This window comes from Aspergillus stella-maris (genome assembly GCF_047715825.1).
Source record: "Aspergillus stella-maris strain CBS 113639 unplaced genomic scaffold BDV14scaffold_12, whole genome shotgun sequence".
Lineage (NCBI taxonomy): Eukaryota > Fungi > Ascomycota > Eurotiomycetes > Eurotiales > Aspergillaceae > Aspergillus > Aspergillus stella-maris.
Genome location: NW_027396806.1, coordinates 1 through 25151, shown reverse-complemented (window position 1 = coordinate 25151; position 25151 = coordinate 1). Strand labels below are relative to the sequence as shown.

Sequence of the window (25151 nt, the reverse complement as noted above, 5' to 3'; positions counted from 1 at the left end):
TGGACAACAAGAACTGGCTTGCCAGGATACGCCTCATGGATAGAGTCATCCATCTCCAGGTTTATCGCTAGCTCATCCGCAACAGCATTGCCACGCCCAATCAGCATGACTCACTTGCGATCTTTAAGATACGTTAGTTGATGTACAAAGTAAGGAGCACGATTTAACAGCTCAATGCTGTGGGACAATTGATCCGTAGGATCGAGTCCCTCGACACGAAACCTAGTGTTTGCTCAGCATTCAAGTCAACCGATTGGCAGTAATGACTGGGAAGATTAAACCACTGAGACATATTGCTGGTTTGCAGGGACAGGCACAGGGAACATTTTTGAGAAGAAAGCTTCGGTGTGGATGTTTTGTCGTCAGCTATATTATAGGGTCCATCGAGGTTGCATATAGGAGACCCGGGCGCATCGGAATCTATAAGCTTCACTTTGATGTTTGTCCCTTCTCGACGATAAATGCCTTGCGCGCTTATATGGGACTCCCCAACAGCGATATGGTTGGAGTCCATCCACTTTTTACCATTTATTCCAACGCCGCGTCAGAAGAGGCATAGTAAACCCACGCGGGGTGAATGATAGCGAAGAGACAACGGTTGCCGACCATGAAATTTTGTCGAACTCGCGAACTAAAAGAATCTTGGATCACTTGGATCTCGGCTCTCGCTACGTCCCTTTCTTCCATAAATTCGCATATGGTCCACCCAGAGATTTATCGCGATCACGAAGGAGGAACTCGAAAGAGGTCACAAAAATTCCAAAAGGACCATCGTACCAACGATGGTTGATTCACACCGACCGCTCTACAGGACATCCGCACCCTCAGCCAATTCCTGCCCCCCCGGATAGCAGAGTCTTCATCACTCCTCCATACCACTGACTTTTGAGATATGGTTCTATCGACGGCTCCTCCAGTGGATACGATTCCGCTTGATGGTTGAAGTCCTGTGCCTGGTGATCGGAGACGACAGAAACATACAGGGAAGGAAATAGAGTCTTTGAGATCATGGTCAGACCAATATGGATGAGGCTCGGAATGCATCAAGGAAGACGCCATGGCATAAAGGGAACAGATTAATGCATAAAGACGGAGGTATAACCAAGGCATATATGACTAAGAAGTCATACCGGAGGCATAGTCAGCCTACCTCAGACTTTCTGTCTGAGGAGAAAAGACCTCGAGAGGCCGAGAAAGGTGGATGGGCCGAGAAAGGTGGATGAGGAAGAAAGAAGAAGTCGACTGGAAGGGGGGAGGACCGGGTTTATATAGACGAGCGGCCGGGGGCGAAAGTGACGACGCCAGAGCGTACTTCAAGCAGTCAACGCAAACAGGATTGATGTTGTGACTTGATCGTTGCTTGAATAGAGATTCTTCTCGCTGAGACAGCGCCGCCGATGCCGCTTCTCACTATTGCAATCCTTCGACGCCTGGAAGTGCGAGGCAGGCTCTCACCAAGTTTGGCACACGAGTTGGGAGGCCAAGACCGGAGCTATCAGAGCGATTGTAGAAATATGGCTCTATTCTCAAAGGTAGCGTCATAGGGAGGCTGATTCAGTATACTCCCACCTTGCGCGAAGGCTTTGGAACCAGCGGTCCTCGAACAGGCGTCGCTCGATACCGATTTCTTGATGGGACATTCACTTGCTTCAACCGGTCATGGTCCAGCCCATGGATACGCCTGAGATACGTACATCGCTTGACCACAACTTTCATGTCTTTTTTGGTCATAGAAATTACGAGGTCGGAAACCGCAGGGATTGTTCTTCTGCTCGTCGCCCTACAGTACAAATTGCTTGTCCGTCTACGGCGAGCTGTCGCGGTTAGTCTGAAAATTATACACCATCGCATCGGTCTTACGATTAGCTTCGGACCCCAGTCATATTGCTAAATGGCCACAGTCTTTAAGGAGATTCCGTGGGACCAAGAACAATTCTTGAGCCTACTCGCTCGTCTCCTTGAGGGACTGGCGAGCTAGGGCAAGGGCCGAGAGGGATGACGTCACGGTCACCCCTCTCTTGCTGGTCTCAATAATCAACATCCATCAGCTATTGTGCTGCACCAAGCAACAACCCAGAGCAAGACGCGAGACCCGAGAAATGCCTCGCTGGAGCTGGAAAGATGAGGGTCCAATTGACAACACCTCAGGGTCTACCCCAGGAACTCCTGATACCCGCCAAGTCCAAGATAGCCTAGCTGCTCTATCACTGTCAACAGATGACAGCGCGTCTAAGAAAGAGAAGGAACAAGAAAACACCAAGCCAAACGAATCTCCTCAATCAAATCAACAGGAGAAACCAAAAGATACCTCAGCCCCCAACTCCGAGGACTCGGACTCAGACCCAGACTTTCAACCAAGACCCCACAGATACAAAATCCATACCCTCCGACAGGGCTCAGACGAACCAGATCGTTTTATCTCAGACGATGATGAAGAAGGAGCAGCAGATGAAGACGGTAGCAGGGACGTCGATCCCGATGAGCTGCTCAAGCACCTCTTTACCTTTGATGCGCCGCGCGAGATTGATTTGAAGGTCAAGATTAAGGGGGATTTCTGCGTTACAGTCTTGTAAGCTCTGAAGAGGTTGAAAGGTTGAAAGGGTAAAAGGATGAATTGGCTAACGTGTTCATAGGCTTGATTGATTACTCTGCTGCAAGGCATGGGTTGGAGTTTTGGTGTTGGTTTGCTGGGCTTGAGGTTCTTTTGGGCGATGGGATGAGTCGATGAAATTTCGGACCGACTATGCATATCTGTACATGGCGACAAAGATATATCAGGACCTGATTATACGTACACCTACTAGGTATTCTAGTGCTTGACCTCTGCATAGTCTGCTCTCTAGACGCCTTAACGATCGCGGCCTTGATCCTCAGGCTATGAATTTGGCCTCAGGCAGAAAGCCTGGCTTGTACGTAAGCACCAGATTAGGCTAGCGGGCTTGGCGCGAGGTCGCGAGGAAGCGTCAAAGTCTCAACGCCATCAGATCGTCTAGATCGTTCTCCAGTAATCCGCCTGCAAGCCCAATCCGCGCGTCTTGAACTCCAGTTTCCTTCGTTCCAAGTCGCATACGTCCCAACTTTATCAGCGCTACACGCGCCGCCGTCCGTTTTGCTCGCCGACAGCAAAAGACCCCAGGACCCTTGCTCGCTCGTGCTCGCGACGTGAACCCGTCTCGAGATCATCAATCGCCAACCATGGATGAGAACTCGATTATGGCGGGGACTGCTGCTGACGATGCTCAAGTAGCTTCTGGCCAGGATGCCCCTGGCGATGTCGTCAATGCCTCTGGTGAGTTGTTCTTGTCGACTTTCTGTCCCCTGATCTAGGGAAACATGCTGGCGCATGCCTCCCCCTCGCAATCACGATGCCACCAGAATCGCGAATACATCGACAAGTATTGAAACATATACAGAGCATACTTTGGGCACTAACAACCCGCTAGATGCCCCCGCGTCTCCCAAGCCCAGAAACACCGGAGAGGAGGACGAGGAGATGGGCGGCACCGAGAACGAGACGAAGAAGGAAAGCGAGGGTAGCGAGGAGCTAGCGGATGTTGCTGCACAGTCGGGTGCGGAGGGTGGCTCTGAGGAACAGACTGCGCAGGCCAAGTCATCGCTTGAAGCTTCGGCGCGCTCGCACCTTGTCTCGCAAACACATGCTATCATCCTCCCTAGTTATTCGACGTGGTTCGACATGCACACCATCCACCCAATTGAGAAGAAGGCTTTGGCCGAGTTCTTCAACGGCAGGAATCGCAGCAAGACGCCTGCTGTTTACAAGGATTACAGAGACTTTATGATTAACACGTACCGATTGAACCCCATTGAGTATCTCACTGTCACAGCCTGTCGCCGTAACCTGGCTGGAGATGTTTGTGCTATCATGCGGGTTCACTCTTTCCTCGAGCAATGGGGTTTGATCAACTACCAAGTGAGTTGCCGCTAGCGTCGCGAGTGACCTTTTACTGATACCGCATTCTTTAGGTCGACCCCCAAACACGACCCTCCAACATCGGACCCCCCTTCACCGGTCACTTCCGAGTTGTCGCCGATACACCGCGGGGTCTCCAACCATTCCAGCCTGGCCCGAACTCCTTCGTCAAGCCCGGCAAGCCTCTACCAGCCACCGACCGCGCTGCTTCTGCCACACCCGCGACCAAGGCTGATCTGAATCTCGAGATCCGCCGCAACATCTACGATGACAAGGGCAAGGAGGTCACACCGGCGCCCGAGGAGAAGGAGAAGCAGGCAAACGGAGAGTCTGGTGCTAATGGAACTGGAGAAGCTTCAAAGTCATTGGAATCTGCATCGCAAGAGCCGCGCAAGAAGTTCCAATGCTTCTCTTGTGGTATCGACTGCACGCGCCTTCGCTTCCACTATGCCAAATCTACATCAGCTGCTGGTGCTAGTGGTCCGGACTCAAAGTACGACCTCTGCCCCAACTGTTTCTTGCAGGGCCGGATGCCCTCAACCCACAACGCCTCGGACTTTGTCAAGCTTGAGGACAACTCTTACTCAAGAGTTCCCGATAAGGATGCTCCATGGTCGGATTCAGAGCTTGTGCTGCTTCTTGAGGGACTTGAGAACTTTGATGACAACTGGGAGCAGATTGCCTCTCATGTTGGCACAAGAACACGGGAAGAGTGTGTGATGAAGTTCCTTCAGCTTGAAATCGAAGACCAATACCTCGCGGACGGCCCTGAGGTACGAGCCGGTCCAGGCCGTGACCCCGTTAGCCACGTCGAGAACCCAGTCCTTTCTGTCGTTGCATTCCTAGCTCAAATGGCAGAGCCCTCAGTGGCCGCTGCCGCCGCTGGCCGATCAGTTGATGAGATCCGAAAGGAGCTCAAGAAGCAGCTCGAGAAGGCCCCTACTTCAGACAAGTCCCAAGACAAGGGCAAGGAGAAGGAAGGCACCGCCGTCAAGAGCGAAGACTCTATGGACGTCGACACCACCCGTGAAGAACAATCCACAGAACCCTCCGACAAGCAACCCAAGGCCTCCCTCGCAACCGTCGCCCTCGGCGCAGCCGCAGCCCGCGCCGGCGCCCTAGCCTCGCACGAAGAACGCGAAATGACCCGCCTCGTCTCCGCAGCCGTCAACGTCAACCTCCAGAAATTCGAAATCAAGCTCCAGCAGTTCAACGAGATGGAAGAGATCATCGAAGCCGAGCGCCGCGAGCTCGAACTCGCCCGCCAGCAACTCTTCCTCGACCGTCTTGCTTTCAAGAAGCGCGTAAAGGAGGTCCAGGACTCTCTTCAGAACGTCAGCCTACGCGGCCCCAACGGCAACAATGACCCGATTGTTGACGCCGCGACGGCGGGAATCAACAACCGGTATAACTTCCAGTCTGGCGTTAATGCCGCCGGTGCTCCGCAGCCCCTGAGCGCGGCGGGAGGTGCAGACTTTAAGACTCTGGATCTGTGAGATCGTTTTTAGTCTTTTGCGTTCAATGGATTTGATCTCTTTTCGATATCTTGGGATGTCAACATCTCTCCGGATTCAACCTCTTTAATCTATCTGTTTTGTACAACATTTCTGGCTAGGCGAGGCTAGACTCGGCGCGGTAGACAGTCAGCGGGGTCTAGAAGCAACGGGCCTTGAAGAAAAGAAAGAGCTGGTCTGGTATTTGTGGGTGTGGCAGTAGTGACGAAGGAACGGAACGGTCGGTCGCAGCCAGGCGTGACTTGGTAATTCTTTATTTATGGATCCTCAGGGGAAAAGGGCGCTTTTATCTCTTTATATCTCATTTCATCTTATTTTGTTCCTTCTTATTGGGAGTTTGTGTGTTTTTCGTTGCTCGCTATACAATTACATTAAATTTCACGGATTCTAGGAACCTTTATCCTGCTCGCTGAATTTACCATAGTCGCGGGTCGGAGCACTTACAGAGTAGAGCTCGTGCTTGGAAGCTGGAAGCTGGAATAACCTACCTAATCAACATCGTCCGGTCTGATGCTTGATTCCCGTCAGGAGTTGCAGAGGAATACAGTAGAATGATTTCGTAAGGTGATATGATATAATATCCATTCAATTCGACTCAAGATGATAATACACTTATCCCGAGATCGCTAACGCCGTAAATGCAATAGACATACACAAATACAGTATACACATCTTCATCCGCATATACGGGATTGTCTTCACTTAGACGCACCAATCTCAACCGCTGATGGCCTTTCAATGACGAGATTCCCCTTCTGGAGTATTGGACGTGCTGTGCCTGTTTCACAACCGCGTCTCATTCATCGGTTGGAGACGGGTAGGTCTTGTTTTGTTCGAGGACTTAATCGTCGTCGTCGTTGTCGTCGTCCTCCTCCTCCTCCTCGTTATCTTCTTCGTCTTCGTCCTCGTAATCGTCACCATCCTCGGCTTCTGGGGGTAGATCATTGACGTTATCATCATCTTCAGCACCATCAGAGCCAGAGCCAGAGCCAGAATCAGACACAGCACGATCAACGTCCATATCAACATCGAAATCGAGATCCGGGAACGGTTGCGGCGCGTAAGACACGGGTGTCCGTTTGCGAGAGCTTGTTCGGGAGATAGGGTTCAGTCTAGACTTTTTCTTTCCCTTTGTTTTTGATTCTGGGCGGAATTCGGGGTCTGAGTCTAGGTCTGTGGGATCTTCTTGCGGGTGGTAGAGGTGTTTGAGGTTTGTTATTGGGTTTAGGTTGGTTTTGGTTTTTGTCGATGGGGGGGTTGTGGTTGCTGTTGGATACATTTCTTCTTCTGCTGCTGCTGCTTCGGAGTCCGAATCCGAGTCTGAGCTTGAGTTTGAAGGTGACTCTGATCTTTCTTTCGGTTCTTGGCTCCCATCATCCAGGTCTTCTCCGGATATTGGACGAAGCGACGTCAATCGCGGTCGTTTACGCTGGTTCTGAAACGCATCTTCTAGACTTTCAGCTTCGTAGCCGAATTCCTCCCATTCACTTCGGCATAGTGTCCTGTCTCGCCAGTCGACGAGCTCTTCTGCTGTTTTGCGTTTGCCTAGTGGCCTTTGTGGTATTTGATCGGACGATATATGGCTGGTTGAGAAATTCGGAGGTTTCAGTCCAAGCGTAGTCCAGCAATGCAATTTCTCGACAGCACTCTGCTGCTGATCAACTGCTTCAGCGTGTTCATCTTCAGAGTCCGTCGAGTCCTCGTCTAGCGGGTCTAATGACGCATCGCTTCCGATACTACTAGAGCGTGTTCTCGGGATCGCACTTGGTATTCTCTCGTATGGTTCTTTCGGTAATGACTCCTGGGAAAGTAAAATTTCGACTTCATCGTGGGTTAACTGGACCAGATTCCAGCCCTTTCTGTGTCTTCTGTCTTCGACGTCGAGGCTGCATCGTCGCGCTAGTCCGACCCAGAAATCCGAGCTGTCGCTTTTCATGTTGAGGGTGCGTGCTGCGCTTCTGACGTCCGATGCTTTGATGACTGTTGCCGTGGGTCGACTGGATTTGCTGTTCTTTCGGACTCTTGACGAGGCAAAGAAGTGTGTTGCGTGGACTAGGCGGCGGGTGAGGTTGAGGGCCATTTCGTAGAATTCGGTGACGACATCGGCGGTCATTGAGGGTGTCTCGCCTTTGAAGGCTACATTGTTCCAGTTGTCCTCGAGCTTTTGGCCGCCGAAGTTCATGAAGAGACGTTCTGAGAGGAGGATCCATGTTGGGAGCTTGAAGAATTGAACTGCAGAGGCGACGTCGATTGGTGATGGGAACGTTGTATCCATTGCTTCGTTCGCCTGCACTAACAATTCCTTATCGGCCTCGCCTGCGTAGTACTCATCGACAGTATTTGTCTCTAGCTTCTCTGCGACGTCTCCGTTGATGAACCATAGACCGTCGTGCTTGACGCTACCAGCTATCTGCTCCTCCCTCTGCTCTTCCAAACAAAGAAATTCAGCATACTTATCGAGTAACTCGCAACATTCGTCACTTATCTCAGCGGCAGCCGAGATATCTCCCAGAATCGCTGTCCTAGAATGACTATCATTGAGGTTCTGCCGCCGCACACCCTTCTGAAGAAGCCTGATATATTCCTGGACCTCAAGCTCGGATTTGGACGTAATCACAGCAGCAATTTCTCGAATCCCATTTTTTCCCTTCCGATCCAACACTTCGAATAGTGTGCGCTTCTCCTGCGGCGTCCAAATCACGACCCCATCTTGCGTTGTGTTGAAATTGGTCTCCTTCGGATCGGGCTTGCCTTCGAATGTCTCGTGGAGGAGCTCTTCATATGCTTCGACTGAATATTGCGGTAATGATGCGCGAAGATTCTTCAGTGCTTTGGTGCGCGTGCCTCTTTCGGCCCTTGGTGTTATAACAGGAGAATCCGATAATTCGTCATCGTCGTCCGACTCGTAGACGTCAGAGCTGCTCATGGTCGAGCTATCGGAGGTCGGAAGAAGTGAAATGGCGGCTCAGACATGAGTTTGCAATCACTAGGCCGACCATGGTCCATCCAATGGCACGATATCCAAAACTTGAAACAGAACTCCTCATGGGAACAAGCGCAAGAGGACCTACGAATGTCGCGGGATTTGGGATCCGAGAAAAAGTTGTTATCGCGATAAGACCCTGTTTGCACCGTTTGTCTTCTTATCGTCCGCTGGTTTTCGGAGGCAAGACTCGCGCTGTCTTGACATTCACAAGTCTACGGATTCTGGATGGAATATATTATCTTCCGGAGACTGGGATTGAGCCTGGCGCGCGGGTGCCTTGCGCGCTTTGCTCGGCCTTCTTGGGTGCAAGGAACCAGGTTTATACGACCCCCGCGACGATGGAGCTCCGCGGTAGCTACGACTGCTTCTCCCCTTGAACCACCCGCTATTCAACTTCGCGATTACCAAGAAGAATGTATTCAGGCGGTAATAGATCACGTTGGAGAGGGTCACAAGCGCTTGGGTGTCTCTTTGGCCACGGGTGCCGGTAAAACGGTCAGTATTCTTCTCTTCTTCCCAGACATCGCTAACAGTTGGCGGGTTGTAGGTCATATTTACCCAGCTCATTGGAAGAATCCCTACGCGAAATACCATCGGAGACAAGTCGCTGATCATTGTACATCGGCGCGAATTAGTCGAGCAAGCATACCGGCATTGTCGCCTCGCATATCCCAACCTTACCGTGGAGGTTGAGATGGGAAACCGCGTCGCCTCGGGGACCGGTGATATCATTATTGCTTCTGTGAGGAGTCTTACGTCCGGTGATAGAATGGCGAAGTTTGATCCCTCACGGTTTAAACTGGTCTTGGTGGATGAGGCGCATCATATTGTCGCCCCGTCATACCGTACGGCACTTGGATACTTTGGGCTCAACGAGAAGTCACCGGAATCGCCTATTCTGGTTGGAGTTTCCGCTACATTCTCGCGCTTTGATGGGCTTAAGTTGGGTGCGGCCATTGATCAGATCGTGTACCACAAGGATTATACAGATATGATCAACGACAATTGGCTCGCTAACGCCATGTTTACAACCGTGCAATCGAAAGCGAACCTTTCGCGCGTCAAGAAAGACAAGTTTGGTGACTTCGCCCTTGGTTCATTGTCCAAAGCCGTCAATACTCTCCAAACCAACGATATCACGGTTCGGGCCTGGATGACTAGCGCAGCGGAGAGGAAATCGACCCTGGTATTCTGCGTCGATATCGCACACACAAAGCAGTTGACTGAGACATTCAGACGACACGGCATTGATGCTCGGTATATTACAGGTAATACGCTAAAAGCAATAAGAGATGGCGAGCTAGACAAATTCAGAGCAAGGGAATTTCCGGTCCTACTGAACTGCGGCTTGTTCACGGAGGGCACAGACATACCGAACATCGACTGCATACTGCTCGCGCGGCCGACGCGGTCCCGTAATCTTCTTATTCAGATGATTGGGCGTGGCCTCCGGTTATATCCCGGCAAGAAGGACTGTCATATCATTGATATGGTAGCTACCTTAGATACAGGCGTCATTTCCACCCCTACGCTTTTCGGTCTACATCCCGATGAAGTCGTCAATAATGAAACTGCAGAAGATATGAGAAAGATGAAGGAATCTGCTGAACAACGGAGTCAAGAGTCAGAAGAGCTCCCGCTTTCTGATATGGAGATGGAGCCATCCGATAATATTAACCTCACATTCACTAAATATGATACTATTTACGACCTGATCCAGGACATGAAATCCGAAAAGCACATCCGCTCCCTCAGCCACTATGCCTGGGTTAGGGTCGGCGAAGGTAGATACCTCCTCTCCGGTGGCTCGGGGTGGTTGACGATTGAGAAGCAAGAGGATTCGGAACCGTCACAGTACAGCGTCCACCATGTCATGTCTTTCAATTCGACCGAAGGCACCAAGAAATACACCCGTCCACGGCGCGTCGCCAACACGCAGGACTTTGAATCTGCCGTCCGCGCAGCCGATACATATGCAGCGACGCATTTTGAAGACCGCTATATCTCTACACGCCAGCGATGGCGGAGCTATGCAGCGTCTCCATCACAGGTACAGTTCTTGAATGCGGCGAAGATTCGAGAGGGCGAGATTCAGCCTGGTGACCTCACGCGCGGTCAAGCAGGGGACTTGATCACGAAGCTGCGGTTCGGCTCGAAGAAGAGGTTTGCGGCGAAACGGAAGCGGCGTGCGAAGCAGGAGGAGAAAATTCGTGATTTTGAAGCTTTACGGAGACGAGGTGAGGTTCGGGTTGGGCCTGTTGAAGCTTGATCCTGCGGTGTTCATCCGACTGTATTATAGATTGTATCATGGCTTGGGCGTTGGGTATGTGGTTATATAAATACATAGAGGGTATCTGCACGGTGATTGGCGCTCAAGAATATTTCGATCATCACGACACGGGATTTATGGCGGTCTGGTGTCTCTTTCGTTTATTTTGCTGTGGTGTGTGAAGACCAGTGAAAATCTCTTGCGCGCTTTCTTCCTTGGCAGAAACAGCAAGTTGCGGCTGTGACATGGAATCCCAGTTGAATGTCCATTTCTTGAATTCGGCATCCCAATGCTGGCGTGGGACCAAGCATGAAATTCGCCGCCAAAGTCGAATCATATACCGCCTTGTGATGTTGTGAGGACGTCCATCAACGTAGGGACCGAAGGTCCCCTCCTTTTGCGGTCCGTCAGTCAGGACTTGTCGTATCGCCTCACCTCTCGGGTCTTTATCGCTGGCCTCTTGCACCTCCGAGCGTGGCCTCGCTCTCCTCTTGGGCAGACTCCACGGGATCTCGCCAGCGATCAAGCCATCCAAGACTTGCAGCTCGGCGTCAGGCAAAGGAGGAAGCAGGGCACCGAGGACGTCATTGTACCACCGGATACGTATATTTCTTTTACGTACCATGGGCATATGCCGACCCCAAGAGTTCTTCACATCAACAGGTGGCTCGCTGCGTTTGACAAGACGGCGCTCGTTAATCTGATTGACGAACGGATTGTTCCTTTGCGAATTCATCAACTCCACTACCACTTTCGGCGGCTCCCACCCTTCTTCGAACATGGCCGGTCTGTTGACAAGCGAATCAACAGCTTCCGAGTCCTGTGGAGCATCGAGCGCGAGTAGTTTATTGAGAAATTCTGTCCTCCGTCTCCCTGTGCGTCCGTAGGCTAGCTTCAGCACTTTTTCTAGCGACTTTAGGTATCCCTCATTTGCGCGTTGGAGGAGGTAAAGTGTTTTTCTGGATTCTCGGTGTAGATTCTTTAATCTTTCGGTGTCCTCTTTTATGTGATCTCTTTTGTCTTCGTGGAATCGGCGAAATCGTCGGAGGATTTGGTCCTGGGAGGCGCCTCGGGCGACGGGGTCAGGGAGGTAGGAGGATTCGCGGAGGAGGCTGCGGAGAATACTGCGCCATTGTTCTGGTGAGTGTTTCCCTAGTATCGTATATGAACCAAAGTCTTTGCCCATCCTTGACTGCGCGCAATGTTTTGCGGGTTGTAGATAGCTCCGACGAAATAGTTGCGGAACAACTACCACCGGCGGCCTTCCGAGGCCTGACGCCGACAGCGCCCAAAGCGGCAAGATTTACCGGGACGCGAAAATACGCCAAAACGCGACTTCCGCAGGTACATGATTACTCCGTCGCTACGGCTCTTGAGCTTCGCTTTTCGTCCCGTGTGGATTCCTGCATGAGAAAGACTTCAAAGTATCCGAGGCTGTACACGATCTGTTGTTTTGATCACCAGTACTCTTCTGTGGCCTGGATGGTTTAGCATCATTGTCGTTCTCTCCCCCCGGTCGATACGCGCCACAGTCGCGACTCAATCCAATTTAATCTCGAGCGTCCGGCCGCTGGGCGGTTGATCCTCAAGGTGCATTTCCCCACATGCCCTTCGCTCTCTGTTACTCGTCTTTTTCTCTCGCGGTGTTACCTATCAATATCATACGCTATTTGCTATTGCAATAGGCCATGCCATTGTTGACTATCGACCATCTCCTCAAGTCCCGCTAATCGTTAGGCAGCTTCCCGACTATACTACCCATAGCGCGATCCCGGCTGGATGAGCTCTCAATAGGATGACCAGCAATCACCACCCACCACGCCCTAGCCTTTCCATGTCCTACTCTCAAGGTAGCATGGGCTCGGCTAATGGCATGTCGTTTTCGCAATCTCAACTGGGTTCTTTCAACGCCTCGCAGTCTGTCGCTTCTACACCGCGCGCTACTCCTCCCCCGAAGAACTCGCAGCAGTCGGCCATGTCGTTTAATTATGTCAACGGTCTTCCGAATGGCACGCGGGCTAGTTTCAATGGGTTCGAAGACATGAATGGCTACGGGACAATGATTTACCACGAGGAATTCAAGCCTCAAATTTATAGAGTCTGTCATCCCTTCGTTCTTTCTCCAGCACATCGCCATGCTAATTATATTGTCGCATGCATTATAGGCCGTCTATTCCAATGTTTCAGTCTACGAAATGGAAGTCAATGGAGTCGCTGTCATGAAGCGACGCTCCGATGCCTGGCTAAATGCAACCCAAATTCTCAAAGTCGCCGGTGTGGTCAAGGCGCGAAGAACAAAGACTTTGGAAAAGGAAATCGCGGCAGGTGAACACGAGAAAGTGCAAGGAGGCTATGGCAAATACCAAGGAACATGGGTCAATTATCAAAGAGGGCTGGACTTATGTCGGGAATACCATGTTGAAGAGCTGCTGCGACCCCTTCTGGAATACGACATGAATCCGAACGGCACGGCGGCTTCTGGCCAAGACTCCCTGGACACCCCGACCAAGGAGCAGGCAATGGCAGCGCAGAGGAAACGACTATACAGCGGCATGGAGAATCGAAGTATGTCTCAACCCCAGCAGGGCACTTTCTTCCAGAACATCTCTCGCACCGCTGCTACCGCAGTCAATGCCATGAGCAAGGCCCGCTTCGAGTCACCTGCAGCAAGGGGCGGTGATAGCAGACGGTCGAGTGTTATACGAAAACCGTCGCAGCAATTAGGAAGCCAAGAGGTGCCACCCACTTTTGGAAGCCAGCAAAGTATGTACAGTGTTGCTTCCGATAGCGGGTTTGGGAGCAATAATCAAGCAAACGGCCGCTTCCCGCCGCCAGATTTCATGAGCTTCGAGCAGGAAGATCCAATTGAGCCACCACGCAAGCGCATCCGTTCTTCGCAGGCGTTTAGTTTTCCTGTTGACGCTTCAATGGCCATGTCCATGAACGAACCTACACCCACAGAACCAAATGACTCCTTCTATCAGGACATGGAGCCTTTGGACCCTGTTATGGATGAGAGTAGACATGGTCTGGATCCTCTCCCCTCGGCCACCACGCCCGAAAGGTTCCAAAAGATGAAACTCATCATGACACTCTTTCTGGATAAGATGACAAAGGACTTTTCGACACATCCGGCGTTGATGCAGCTGTCAGGCGAAGACCTGGAAGTCCCGCTGGATGAATATCGGAATAATGCCTTGCACTGGGCGGCCATGCTTGCTCGCATGCCCCTGGTCTATGCCCTTGTCAAGAAGGGTGTCAGTATCTCTCGTCTCAATGGAGCGGGTGAAACAGCCTTACAGAAAGCGGTTGGCACACGGAACAACCTTGACTACAGGAGTTTTCCTCGCCTATTACAGGTTTTGGCTCCCACTATTGACGTCGTTGACCGAAGCGGACGGACAATCCTGCATCACATTGCAGTGATGGCGGCTACCGGCCACGGAGGTCACGTCTCCGCAAAACACTACCTCGAGGCCTTGCTCGAGTTTATTGTCCGTCATGGCGGTACAACTCTACATCAACAGGTCCCAAACGGTGCTACCAGTCAACCGGGCACGCCGCTCTCCACTGAGATCATCACTCTGGGTCGGTTTATATCAGAAGTTGTCAACCTTCGGGATGACCAAGGAGATACTGCGCTCAACTTGGCAGGACGTGCACGCTCTGTCCTCGTACCGCAGCTGTTGGAAGTCGGAGCAGACCCACACATCCCTAATCACACAGGTCTCCGTCCGGCAGACTATGGCGTCGGCGTGGATATGGCAGACGGTAGCTCACAGCAGGTCGGGAGTCGAAATGACACGTTCGCCGACCAATTAGAGAAGACACGAAAAGAAATCCTTGACTGTAAGTTGTGTCGCGACGCCTACAAATTCCGGTTTACTAATTTGATCTAGCAACTATGGCTCAAGTCACGGCTATTATTCAAGAGACATTAGGGTCGTTCGACAAAGACCTCGCCTCTAACCTAACGACAAAGCAAGAGAAATTCGATCACTGGCATGCAAAAATTCGAGAGTCTGCCAAGTCTCGACAAATAGAGCAGAAGCAACTGGATGCGCTGAAACAGAAGTCTACAGAGAAGACAGAGACAAGTCGACGTTTGAAGAACCTGGAGAAATCCTCAACGGAGCTTCTTTTGCTTCTCAAGTCGATGCCGGCTGGTTCTGTCGACGCGACAAAATCAGTATCACTTGGTGACGCTGATAAAGTATCTGGTGTCGAGATTAGCGATTTCGATTCTCTCTTTCCGGAAACGTTTGACCCTGCGGCTGGTTTCTCCGAAGCGCAGGCTGCGTACCTGCGAAAGCTACCGTCTCCTGAAGTTCTTCAACAAAGGGTTGACTGTTACCGCACATTCAACAAGGAATCTATAGACGAAGTCGACGCTCTCAAATCCAAGAACGTCGTACTCGGTCAGAATTACCGTCGGATGGTCATGGCTTGCACAGGATGGTCGGCTGAACAAGTGGACGAAGCCGCTGAAGGCTTAACGCAATGCGTCAAGGAACTCAACGATAACCCAGTCCCAGAAGACGAGGCCATTGAGATCCTTATGAGAGATCGCGGCCAGGACTGGTAAGGTACCACTACTAGGTACCTTGCGCATCCATGAAACGCGGATGCACGAGCACATACACAAGTACATACGATCTGCCTGCGGGCCACTGCCTCCCCATCGATAACAGTAACATGGCCCCAGTCAGTACATTCTGTTCAATACTCATCTACGACCTCTATGAAGCGTTCTTCTCCGTTCCCCTCCGGACAAGGTGTTTTGGTTTGCTTGTTTGTTTGGCTTGGTTGTTTCAGCCTCATCTTCCCTGTTCATGTATCTTGTCGGTATTTACTGGATACCCTGACGGCACTTGTGATTTTTAATTGTGGACACTTAACTACCTAGATACTAGTAATGTCAAGTGTTCTTGATCATTATTTCTTGTTATAAATCTGCTTTCGGGGCTTATAAAATGATTTCATTACTTGTTAGCAGACTTTGCGACATTGTATTTACTCATGGTATATTTGGCTCCCAGCAAGTCATCATGTGCATTTTCCCTTTCGCCCTCAAAATCCTTTCTATTCAATGTGTTAGTAGCCTCAATGTGGCCTACCTGTCAGCTACCATATGGTACTTGTCAAATGGGTGCTCGACGAAATCGTCCTCGCGTTAGTCAATACTCTAAGCCTGACTTTTCAAAAAGTCAGCTGTTCAGCGAGGTCTAATGTCGGCTCGAGGCCAATTTTGGATACCTCAGCTAAAAGGCTGACTGGCCAGTCGAGAGCAACCAATAGCCGGTTGGCGAAGAGAGTAAATGGGCCTTAGGCTAATGGGTGCTACTAGTGGCTAAACATCCCTGCAGTGAGGCCAGGACTGGAAGTCTTCTTGGCTCGAAGGCCTTGTTGGGGAATGTTATTTAAGGCTGGTTCATTTCTCTTACCTTCCATTGGAACGCACTTCTCTTACCGTTCTCAAGTTGGCTGCCGCCTACCTAGGAACAGCTGAAGTATCGCTACTTATTTTTATTAGAGCTTCGACCCGCTCGAGTCGTGGGTAAGAATAGATACTTGTCTTCGCATCCGTGGGTTTATGCTGAGGTGTCCAAGCTCAGCTTGGTTCCCAATCTTACAGCTCCGTGGGATATCGCGCCTGATCCATTCAACAACAGTGCAATGTGCATGATCTTGATCTTGAAGGTCTTGTTCTTGGCTACCAAGAACAAGACCTAGATCAAGTTCCCGGAATGGAACCAAATTTCGACCTAGCTTTTTCCTCTCAGAACTACTGGGCGTGGGAGCCACTGTCTTTGGGCTCTCTGGTTGACGCGACATATTTGCCCTATGTACCACTGTATGATCCAGTATTTCCGAGTTCGCAGTACAGTCTGGGCACCAGTTGGGATGAACATTATTGCGCCAGGCCTTAGGTCCAGATGGGACAGCTGTCTTCCCTTCTGACATCGCCAATGAGGGTACATTGTTCTGGTCTGGCGTCTCCGACCAGTGCCCACATTCAGATCTCTTGGAAAAAGCATCGCCATTTGAGTTTGCATGCTTGCCTGTGACGAAACCACATGCGGCTCAGTCGATCCCTCAGATAGAAGGAGAATTATGTACACTGAGCGAACTGCTTCCTAACAGTCCACCAGCACAAAGCTAGGTGCACTTTTTTTACCCGGCAGCTTGACTTCTGGCCCCTCGATAGCATCGCTTGGTCTGGCTGGTATTGATGTAGCAGATTCAATCGAGGCTTCTGGAACTGCGGATCGGCAAGCCTATCTCAATAGCCGGCAATGCTCAAGTGACATTGGGGCACAGTTGCTTGGTGTTGATGTCGATTCTCTTGGTTCAACGTCGAAGACTTCCTTGTGTTCGTCTCACATAAACATCAGTCTTCCGTCTCGATGCAGCCCCTTGTCTGAGAGATCGCCGACCACAAGCGACACCCCGGGCGCACCTTCCTCTTGCCGCAGAATACTACCCCGCTGGGAGAAACAACACATTTACCACGCGGATCATCAAGCGGCCTCTCCGTCTTTTCCTAGTGAATGCTGTGCAGATGAGCCATCTGTCCCGTAAGCCACACCATCCTAGTCTCAGCATCATGTCATTGATATAACAGCCAGCTGCAACAAGGGGCATCAATACAAGTACCGTTGTGAGCTTGGATGCATTGATAAGGTCATTCAACCAGCTCGCGATAGATGCAGACACTACGGTTCCAAAGCGCAAGAGAGGAGTCACTTCTGGTATCACTGCGGTGGCTGTGGAAGACAGTTTCAGGGCGAACGTCGTGACAATTATCTGCGGCACTTGAGGAGCTGTACGGAGCGGAATGGTCGATCCTATTTCTGCGGTCGTTGCTCTGAACGCGATATGGAGAAGGACAGACATGTCAACCATGTGCAAAGGTGTAAGGTGGTTTGCGGGGAGGAGGCCAAAGTCGCGTAGGGTCCAGGGATGCTAAGCCGATGAATCTCGGTCTCAGGGTGTTCGGATATTTTTGAAGTCGAGGAAAAGCGCTTATTGCGAGACTTGGGGTTTCCCGGTCGAGTCGCGGAGGTTGAGCCACCAATAGCCCTAGCCGACTAAGGCAAGAACAAAAGCTAATATATGGATTAATAGGATTGGGCTCTTGTCCGATATGCTTCAAAGTTTCGGAAACATAGTCCATTATGTCGAGGCTCACCTTGTGCTTGTTTAAGACAGCAGGTAAACGCAATCAAGCCCCAAGCAGCTGGCCGACTTGGCTCAAGGCATCTCCCATCAGATCAAGCGAGGTACCACATCGAACCATTGGAAATGCGTCGTTCGATAAAGGATATTCTTTGCAACTGCATTTATTACGCTGGTTACTCACTGTACCCAGCTTTCATTGTTTTGGCATGGGTGTGTTGGGCCGTTGACGAGGTCTTTCAGTACGTGAGGCCCCGCAACATCTCCAAACGGCGTCATGAACGACCAACGCGGGCACCAGTCGCTCTCCCTCGTCGTCGCCGCGCTCTATCAATACCCTTGCCAACGCCGCGCAGTTACAAGGAGGTTCGGGGCCAGCGGACTTTTAGCCAGCGGAATTCTCTATTCTTCAGGCTGCCGACCGAGCTGCGGGATATAATGTATCGCGACTTCCTAGAGTTTCCTGTTCATTTCCATGTTTGGCGGACTCACAAGAGACTGTGTAGTATCTCTTGCACGCACGGGTATTGTTTCGTGGATCAAAAACCGGCCTGTGGTACATTTGTCAGTTGTCGACCGCCGCTCGCTCAGGATGGCAGTGGACAGCGTGTGAGCGTTGGGAGGAAAGCGAGGGAACGATTCTTGCCTTTGCTCACTAGTTGTCGGCGGATGTCAGTTTCCGCTGCTTGTCCTAGCTGAAGATATTAGAGCTGATCGCTTTCTAGATACTCTGAAATCATCTACCTCTTATACACCAAAAACAACCTCATCTTCGACGACAACCACACCATACAATTGTTCCCAACCGTCGTTCCATCTCACCGACTAAGCGCAATTCGATACTTGTATATCCGCTTCTACGCCTTTAAGCATGAGCAGATCGATACCACGTCAGAGGCAATATGGAAACAGCTATGCATAATGCTAAAAGAGTTGAAGCACCTCGATACTCTCACAATCCTCTTGACCTGCCATACCAGAGATATCAACATCAACCATGCTGGATACAAGCTTCCAATCGTGCCCTTTCTAAACCCACTGACCAAAGTGAAAGCCAAAACGTTCCGTGTTTGGATTCCTCCGGGGTGCGACCTGACCGAGGCCATTGGGGGCGACGAGCAGACCTTTTCTATTCATGTCGAAAATCGCCAGCGTCGCGCGATTTGTCCATGCTGTGTTGCCAAGCGCAGGAGGTATTCTGCTCTGCCCTTCCCTCCTTCCTGGGGGTGATAACGAGTCTTGTTAGTTGGAAGTTTCAGCGTATCCTGAATTCCTGATGTATTTATTGTGCGTGTATGTAATGGATGTAGAGTCCTTTTAGCGGGAAGACTGATAATGCCACGATCCGGCCACGCGGCTTCTTGTTCTGCCTTATCGATAAGGCCGCTAGAAAAGTTGGAGCCGAAAAAATGACGGCGGGGTTGATGATCATTCATTATTCCCCCAGTCTGCCCTTCGCTCACTCTTTCGTTGCTGGCTTTGGCCATTCTTGTTCTGTTTCACCAGTGTTCTCGGTGACTTTCTTTTAAATCGGCTCTTTCAGCGCGGTATGACTGCGTGACTGTCTTTTCGATTGAATCTGAATCTCGTTTACCCCTCTCTGCAACGGTACATATCCCACTGTCTTGCGTTGTCCAGGTTTCTTCTTAATACCTTATGCTGATACCAATAAAGCCCCAATAGGCGTTGAACCTTTCACGATGGTCGATTCCACAGCCCCGAATTATCCGGCCTGCCTGGACACCCTGTTCAGCGAACCCTCCTTCAAAGACCAATATGACCCGGTCCACCTCGAAGACAGCCAAATCGCACCCCTCCTCGCGCTGCCCCTCGCCAAAACCGTCTTCGGTCACTCCGATGACCAGGCATCTCTCGATTGCATATCCAGCGGCTCGATTTCATACACGCAATACGTAACGGAGAAAACCAAAGCGGTCGTCGCAACCCCGCTCGAAGGACTCACCGCGGAGCAACAAAAGTCGCAGCTGCTACACATCGGTCTTGCAGCGCTCTTTGCCTTCCTGCAAACGAATGTCACTGGTCCGCCGCTGGAATTCAAGTCTGCGGATGTCATTGTTCCTCAGGGACTCCGCTCGAACCCGGCTACCCTCCGTGCCGTCCGCGATAAAGTCATTCGGGAACTTTCGGTTGATGGTGAGGCGGCGTATAAGTTGACGCCTTGTGTTGAGCTCTTTGCTGTTGCCAAGGCTGTTCTTGTTGATGCGGATGTCCTTGTTGAGAATGGTCCGCTATTTGCTAGAACTACCCGGATGCGCGTGAACTTTTTGCACCAGAAGATGCTTTCTGAGGTTACGGGGACGCTGCAGGATGTCCTTTACAGTGACTTGGATATGCTCAGCAAGAGCGTGCTAGATGAACAGGCCTCTGGTCAGGACAAGGGCAAGTTCTTGCTTGAGCGCGCTACCGTGCATGTGCACCATGGTTTCGACGGCAAGGCACGAACGGACCTTGAGAAGGCTGCTGAGGTGCGCAAGTTCGAATTTGCACTTACCGGTCGTCTCGGAAAGCGAACGAAGTTCCAGAACCGGGACATCAGTCAGCTTGTCATTCTTGCGAAGAGTGCTGAGGATACCAGCAGCGCTGAGAAGACCGAGACCACGGAAGCACAGAATGGCGATGCGCCCGCTCCTAAGAAGTTGGACCTCAACGATGATACCCTGCTCGAGGCTATCTCTTTCACCAAGCCCGAGGAGAAGGAGTCCCAGGGCAAAGCCGTCACCGTGCAGCAGGAGTCTGAACTCCCGCCTGCATTGGCATCTCTTGACCCAGGAGCCCAACCCATGCTCGACCCCGTCGACTCTGCAATCCTTCTCTCCTTCGCGGCAGCCATTACAAACACCCGCCCCGAAGACGGTCTCACCCGCGAAGAGACAGCCCCCTACGCAACCCGTGTCCTCGACGGCGGCAGCTCGAACTGGCAAATCTACACCCAAGGTCTCCTTCTCCGCAGTCGTATCGAAGGGTACAGATCGCGTACTGTCGAACGTTCCGTCCTGCAAATGCAAGCGCTCGTCGACCAGGTCCTAGCCGACACAGCTACATCCGATACCCAGACAACCGAAACCCAGCAAGAGCCTTCTACTTTCCTGCCGCGGCCCGAGAAAGACGAGTCTGCCTCTGCGTCCGACAGACTGAAGTACATCTGGCTCCTGAGCTTCTCGACACGCTGGGACCTAGAGTCCGAACTCGCAAACCGCTGGGTGAACCTCGGTGGTCTCCGTACAGCACTGGACATCTACGAGCGCTTGCAAATGTGGGCTGAAGTCGCGCTCTGCTACGCCGCAACCGACAAAGAAGATAAAGCGCGCGTTACAGTCCGGCGCCAGCTTTACGAGCCCACGGGCTCCGACCCCGATAGTGAAAACGAGCAGTTTGAGGGTCCGGAACTCTCGCCCCTCCCCGCTGATGCTCCCCGCCTCTTCTGTATCCTCGGTGACATCCAGAGTGATCCGAAGATGTACGACCGTGCCTGGGAGGTGTCGAACTGCCGGTATGCGCGTGCGCAGCGCTCGCTAGCTCGTCATTTCCTCACGCTGAAGCCGCCTGCCCTTGAGCCGGCCGCTGAAGCGTACAAGAAGAGTTTACACATCAACCGACTCAACCACGGCGCTTGGTTCGCGCTTGGATGCGTGCAGCTCGAGCTACATCGCTGGGACGAAGCAATCGAGTCCTTCACCCGCACCGTTCAACTAGAAGACACAGACGCCGAAGCATGGAGTAACCTTGCCGCCGCGATGCTGCGAACATCCCAGCCCGCCGAAACAGCCGAGGCCGAAGCCGCTGCCGAACAAGAAGCAGCGCAAGCAGCATTCCAGCAACCAACCGAACAACCAGCAGAACAACTAGCAGACGACGAAGAACCCTCTTTCGAACCAAGCAAACCCATGATAGACCCCTATAAACGCAAACGCGAAGCCATCGCCGCCCTGCACCGCGCCGCGCAACTCAAGAACACAGACTCCCGCATCTGGGATAACCTCCTCACAGTGGCAGCCTCCATCCCGCCGCCCTCAACGCCCTACAGAGACGTCATCGCCGCGCAACGAAAAGTCATCGAACTTCTCGGTCCCAAACAAGGCGAGAAGGCCATCGACGTTCCGATCCTAGGAATGCTAGTCGACCACCTCGTTACGGCGTACGAGTACGAGACTCTCCTCATTGAAGTTCCTGAGCGCGATGAATCAGGAACTGAAACGGGCAAGATCAACAAGGTTGTCCGCAGCGGAACATTACCGGGCTCTATCCTCTCTCTCCTCGAAACACAAATCATTCCGCTTATAACACACTCCGCGCCGCTCTGGCTCCTCGTTGCATCAGTTGAGCGGTTTCGGGGCCGTCCCTCTTTAGCGCTCGAAGCGCACGAAAAGGCATGGCGCGCGACCGTTGCGTCTGCTACGCAAGGCGCATTCCAGATGGGCGATGAGAAGAGGTGGAATGAGGTTGTTGGTGCTACGGAGCGGCTTGTGCGTGGTGGGTATGCGAAGTATGGGCCGTTGGATAAGGAGGGGAGTGCTGCTGCTGAGGGGGAGGAGGCGGAGATAGTTGCTAAGGACTGGCGATTTAAGGCGCGGAGTGCGATAAGGGGGATTTTGGGCAAGGGGAAGGAGTTTTGGGAGGGGAGTGAGGGGTGGGAACGGTTGAGGGAGTTGCAGGGGGAGGTTTCGGGGGGGAAGTAGATGTTTTCAAGAACCTATTTATAATGAAGGTGTCTCACGTCCGTGATGTTTATATTTGCGTTGTGTTTGCCTGGTTTAGAGAAAAAATTTACATACACTGCACTGCACTGCATGAATACCATGAACAGCCTGTTGTCTTTATACTTATCCGCACCTTTCACTGGCTATCGGCCTTCTATCTTCCTCTTCAGCATTCCGCAAAAACTCTCAAAAAGGACAGAGTCCGTCCCCTTAAGCCAGCGGACAGTAAGTATGACATCCTTATCCTCGACAGGATCCACCTTCAACTGAACCTTGAAGCCAAAGGCGGCCTTGTCCACATCGATCTCCGGCCTGTCTTCCGTTCCAGACGTCTTTATCTTCCGTCTATATTGCCGAGACCAGACGTTTTCTGACGCGAAGCCGATGCCTGATGCGAGGTTTGGAGCCCATGTCCAGTTTATATGCAATGAGGAGATCTCGGTGTCGACACTTTTTCCCACGGCGTCGATGGAGGTGTTAGGGAGGTCGAAGATGTATTCTGATGGGAAAGGAAGGAGGTGTTTCGGGAAGTTGGGGATGCCGCGAGCGATGCTCTATAGAAATCAGAGGTCTAGAAGTTCATTGTCAATAGGAAAAATGCTTACCACAGCAGGTCGCCGATCAGCCCATGACCAAGCTATTGCCCATCTCCGCGTCTTGTTTCCTTGTACAAACTCTGTTACAGCATAATTGTTGTTCCCCAGCTCGATGAGTTCCTCGACAAGTACCGATACGCTGCTGAGCTTTCCTAGCATTGATGTATACCAGAAGACGCGGTCTTTGAGATCGATGCTGTCAGCGATCATGCGAGACACAAATGACACCTCTCCTCCGGATGTGACCATTTCAACCTCTGCACCCGTACACGCCTGCCTCTGTCATTTAGCCGATGATCATTTGTCCGTTGTCTGGGCTCATACCGAAAATGGAGGCCTTTCCTTCTCTTTGGCGGAAGCTATCATTTCATTTTGTGAAGTGTAGAATGGAGGATTGCACATCGTGAAGTCGAGCCTTGGAATATTAGTCGCGAATAGACGCACAGAGAAACAAAGTTACCTTTCGACGCCGAAAGTCTGAAGCGAAATGAGGGCATCATCTGGGCTAGTCTTCACGATTTGGATGCGCGAGTCGAGTTGATTGGCTTCAATGATCTGTGAAGAGGTCTTGATGTTCTCATCATCGATGTCTTCAGGCCATTAGCTAAGACTGGAACAATGATTGTTTCATCATACCTGATGCGATGAAATTCCACTTGGGTCTCATTGAGGTCCCTAACAGAGGATAAATGCTGCAACATCCTATGCCACTAATACAGTTAGACACTTCCAACCAAGTCTCATGCGACGTACATATCAAGTCCGGTGACGGTTCTGTCAGGATTATAGCTATCCCGATATTCATCGCTAGTAGTGTCTAATAAGTCTTGCAGCCAAAGAATGTAGTTCAACCTGCTGCGGTGAGTAGGGAACGACTTGAGATACGATGATCAACTCACCTATTCGGAACCTGAATACGATCCAATTAGTCTCTGCGATCCCAATCAATAAATTCTCCACATACCGGCGGGCACAATCGAGCCTCTGGGATCTGGACTTTCAGACCAAAGTCTCGTTGGAGCAGACTCACTGTCAGTTGCCTGATGCGAGAGTCAGCCAAGGACCGATAACGCTGTCCGTTATCATTTACCTAACAGCGTCGGGATCTGTAAAGTCCAATTGGTTGTTTGGTTTCAGGCTGTTCTAAATTAAGTCACGACTGGTTGGACCGTCCGACGAGGGTGTACAAACAACTTAGCGAAATCGGCGGACTGAAGCGCGAGAGCTGCAAAGTCCACACCATCTCTATACAGATCGCGATCCTTTGCCATGGTACCGGATATGATTGAACAATGAACAGCGCAGCAACGCAGGGACTCGAGGGGTCGCGTGAATCGGCGATGAACTGGGACAGCGAGGTGGGGTTTGTGAGTGGAGGTTGCCAGGCACGGCACAGTCGCCAATCGGTTTGCAATGTCAACAGCAGCCCTATGAACGGACCTCACCCATCCAGGAAATGGTGCCAAGATGGAAGGGGAAACGAAGGGCGATCGTCGAATGAGCTGACGCGTGCGCGATTCAGTGACGTTGTTGGAGATTGCGAATTAGCGGGAGTGTCGGAGAAGAATGGAAGAGAGTGAAAGCTGAGACGGTGTATACATGTCACGCGACCTCGCTGATATGCCAAGACGTCCTCTTGGCCGTCATGTGACGCTCTAGCGAGTCACCCGACCTCCACCCCACAACAGTATTTCGATTTCATATTGATTTCAAACTCCACTATCAATCATACTACCATGTCGTTGCTATCCAAAAATGTTAGTATTTTCATTACAAAAAGTAACCAGAAACTAATATTATATGTTGTTAGAGCGCGTACACCCGCTACCTTGCAGAGGTCGAGAATAGCGGCCTGGAGCTGCCTGAATACACCACGGTAAGTCAAGATTTTCGCGCCTGCTGTGTTCCTAAGGATTTTTTGTTTATTCTAGGTACGATTTGCTAATGGGTTTCAAATG

The 25151-nt window shown here is 51.4% G+C and overlaps 9 protein-coding genes across 9 annotated transcripts; 6 read left to right on the top strand and 3 right to left on the bottom strand.

Moving 5' to 3' along the window:
* Window positions 1-2045: 2045 nt before the first annotated feature.
* BDV14DRAFT_168897 (uncharacterized protein) lies at window positions 2046-2925 on the top strand (the record flags this gene model as incomplete). The annotated part of the gene is made up of 2 exons (XM_073767934.1): window positions 2046-2569; window positions 2634-2925. Coding segments are annotated over exons 1-2 (476 nt in total), but the record flags the coding sequence as incomplete, so codon positions are not given.
* On the top strand, window positions 2926-5840 carry rscE (putative RSC complex subunit (RSC8)). The gene is made up of 3 exons (XM_073767933.1): window positions 2926-3289; window positions 3444-3931; window positions 3985-5840. Exons 1-3 carry the CDS (start codon window positions 3196-3198, stop codon window positions 5425-5427), a joined length of 2025 nt encoding a protein of 674 aa, XP_073630584.1. The 5' UTR covers window positions 2926-3195; the 3' UTR covers window positions 5428-5840.
* A 150-nt stretch (window positions 5841-5990) lies between these two features.
* Window positions 5991-8502, bottom strand: BDV14DRAFT_168894 (uncharacterized protein). The gene has a single exon (XM_073767932.1). The coding sequence runs from the start codon at window positions 8369-8371 to the stop codon at window positions 6287-6289; it is 2085 nt and encodes a 694-aa protein (XP_073630583.1). The 5' UTR covers window positions 8372-8502; the 3' UTR covers window positions 5991-6286.
* Window positions 8503-8646: 144 nt separating this feature from the next.
* BDV14DRAFT_20248 (DEAD/DEAH box helicase) lies at window positions 8647-10761 on the top strand. Its single transcript, XM_073774047.1, has 2 exons — window positions 8647-8926; window positions 8979-10761. The coding sequence occupies exons 1-2, from the start codon at window positions 8657-8659 to the stop codon at window positions 10698-10700; spliced, it is 1992 nt and encodes a 663-aa protein (XP_073630582.1). The 5' UTR covers window positions 8647-8656; the 3' UTR covers window positions 10701-10761.
* A 60-nt stretch (window positions 10762-10821) lies between these two features.
* On the bottom strand, window positions 10822-12050 carry BDV14DRAFT_188121 (uncharacterized protein; the record flags this gene model as incomplete). Its single annotated transcript, XM_073771025.1, has 2 exons — window positions 10822-11837; window positions 12008-12050. The coding sequence occupies 2 exons, from the start codon at window positions 12048-12050 to the stop codon at window positions 10822-10824; spliced, it is 1059 nt and encodes a 352-aa protein (XP_073630581.1).
* Window positions 12051-12067: 17 nt separating this feature from the next.
* Window positions 12068-15749, top strand: BDV14DRAFT_168892 (putative APSES transcription factor (MbpA)). Its single transcript, XM_073767931.1, has 3 exons — window positions 12068-12798; window positions 12866-14549; window positions 14600-15749. Exons 1-3 carry the CDS (start codon window positions 12496-12498, stop codon window positions 15283-15285), a joined length of 2673 nt encoding a protein of 890 aa, XP_073630580.1. The 5' UTR covers window positions 12068-12495; the 3' UTR covers window positions 15286-15749.
* Window positions 15750-17837: 2088 nt separating this feature from the next.
* Window positions 17838-19312, top strand: BDV14DRAFT_20225 (uncharacterized protein). The gene is made up of 2 exons (XM_073773964.1): window positions 17838-18550; window positions 18605-19312. The coding sequence occupies exons 1-2, from the start codon at window positions 18006-18008 to the stop codon at window positions 19107-19109; spliced, it is 1050 nt and encodes a 349-aa protein (XP_073630579.1). The 5' UTR covers window positions 17838-18005; the 3' UTR covers window positions 19110-19312.
* Window position 19313: 1 nt separating this feature from the next.
* BDV14DRAFT_207191 (tetratricopeptide repeat protein) lies at window positions 19314-22576 on the top strand (the record flags this gene model as incomplete). Its single annotated transcript, XM_073775089.1, has 1 exon — window positions 19314-22576. The coding sequence occupies exon 1, from the start codon at window positions 19580-19582 to the stop codon at window positions 22574-22576; it is 2997 nt and encodes a 998-aa protein (XP_073630578.1). The 5' UTR covers window positions 19314-19579.
* A 164-nt stretch (window positions 22577-22740) lies between these two features.
* BDV14DRAFT_197633 (DUF890 domain protein) lies at window positions 22741-24464 on the bottom strand (the record flags this gene model as incomplete). The annotated part of the gene is made up of 10 exons (XM_073772731.1): window positions 22741-23151; window positions 23203-23466; window positions 23518-23608; window positions 23654-23783; window positions 23830-23903; window positions 23947-24045; window positions 24093-24103; window positions 24158-24233; window positions 24284-24331; window positions 24385-24464. 10 exons carry the CDS (start codon window positions 24462-24464, stop codon window positions 22741-22743), a joined length of 1284 nt encoding a protein of 427 aa, XP_073630577.1.
* Between the last annotated feature and the right edge of the window lie 687 nt (window positions 24465-25151).

What these genes read in the sequence shown, in the direction of transcription:
- rscE (XM_073767933.1), top strand. Translation starts at nt 3,196, where the DNA reads ATGGATGAGAACTCGATTATGGCGGGGACTGCTGCTGACGATGCTCAA. An exon ending in CGATGTCGTCAATGCCTCTG is followed by an intron (nt 3,290 to 3,443) that starts GTGAGTTGTTCT and finishes ACAACCCGCTAG; the next exon opens with ATGCCCCCGCGTCTCCCAAG. An exon ending in GGGGTTTGATCAACTACCAA is followed by an intron (nt 3,932 to 3,984) that starts GTGAGTTGCCGC and finishes CGCATTCTTTAG; the next exon opens with GTCGACCCCCAAACACGACC.
- BDV14DRAFT_168894 (XM_073767932.1), bottom strand. Translation starts at nt 8,371, where the DNA reads ATGAGCAGCTCTGACGTCTACGAGTCGGACGACGATGACGAATTATCG.
- BDV14DRAFT_20248 (XM_073774047.1), top strand. Translation starts at nt 8,657, where the DNA reads ATGGAATATATTATCTTCCGGAGACTGGGATTGAGCCTGGCGCGCGGG. An exon ending in CCACGGGTGCCGGTAAAACG is followed by an intron (nt 8,927 to 8,978) that starts GTCAGTATTCTT and finishes GGCGGGTTGTAG; the next exon opens with GTCATATTTACCCAGCTCAT.
- BDV14DRAFT_168892 (XM_073767931.1), top strand. Translation starts at nt 12,496, where the DNA reads ATGACCAGCAATCACCACCCACCACGCCCTAGCCTTTCCATGTCCTAC. An exon ending in TCAAGCCTCAAATTTATAGA is followed by an intron (nt 12,799 to 12,865) that starts GTCTGTCATCCC and finishes CATGCATTATAG; the next exon opens with GCCGTCTATTCCAATGTTTC. An exon ending in ACGAAAAGAAATCCTTGACT is followed by an intron (nt 14,550 to 14,599) that starts GTAAGTTGTGTC and finishes AATTTGATCTAG; the next exon opens with CAACTATGGCTCAAGTCACG.
- BDV14DRAFT_20225 (XM_073773964.1), top strand. Translation starts at nt 18,006, where the DNA reads ATGCGTCGTTCGATAAAGGATATTCTTTGCAACTGCATTTATTACGCT. An exon ending in CTCACTAGTTGTCGGCGGAT is followed by an intron (nt 18,551 to 18,604) that starts GTCAGTTTCCGC and finishes ATCGCTTTCTAG; the next exon opens with ATACTCTGAAATCATCTACC.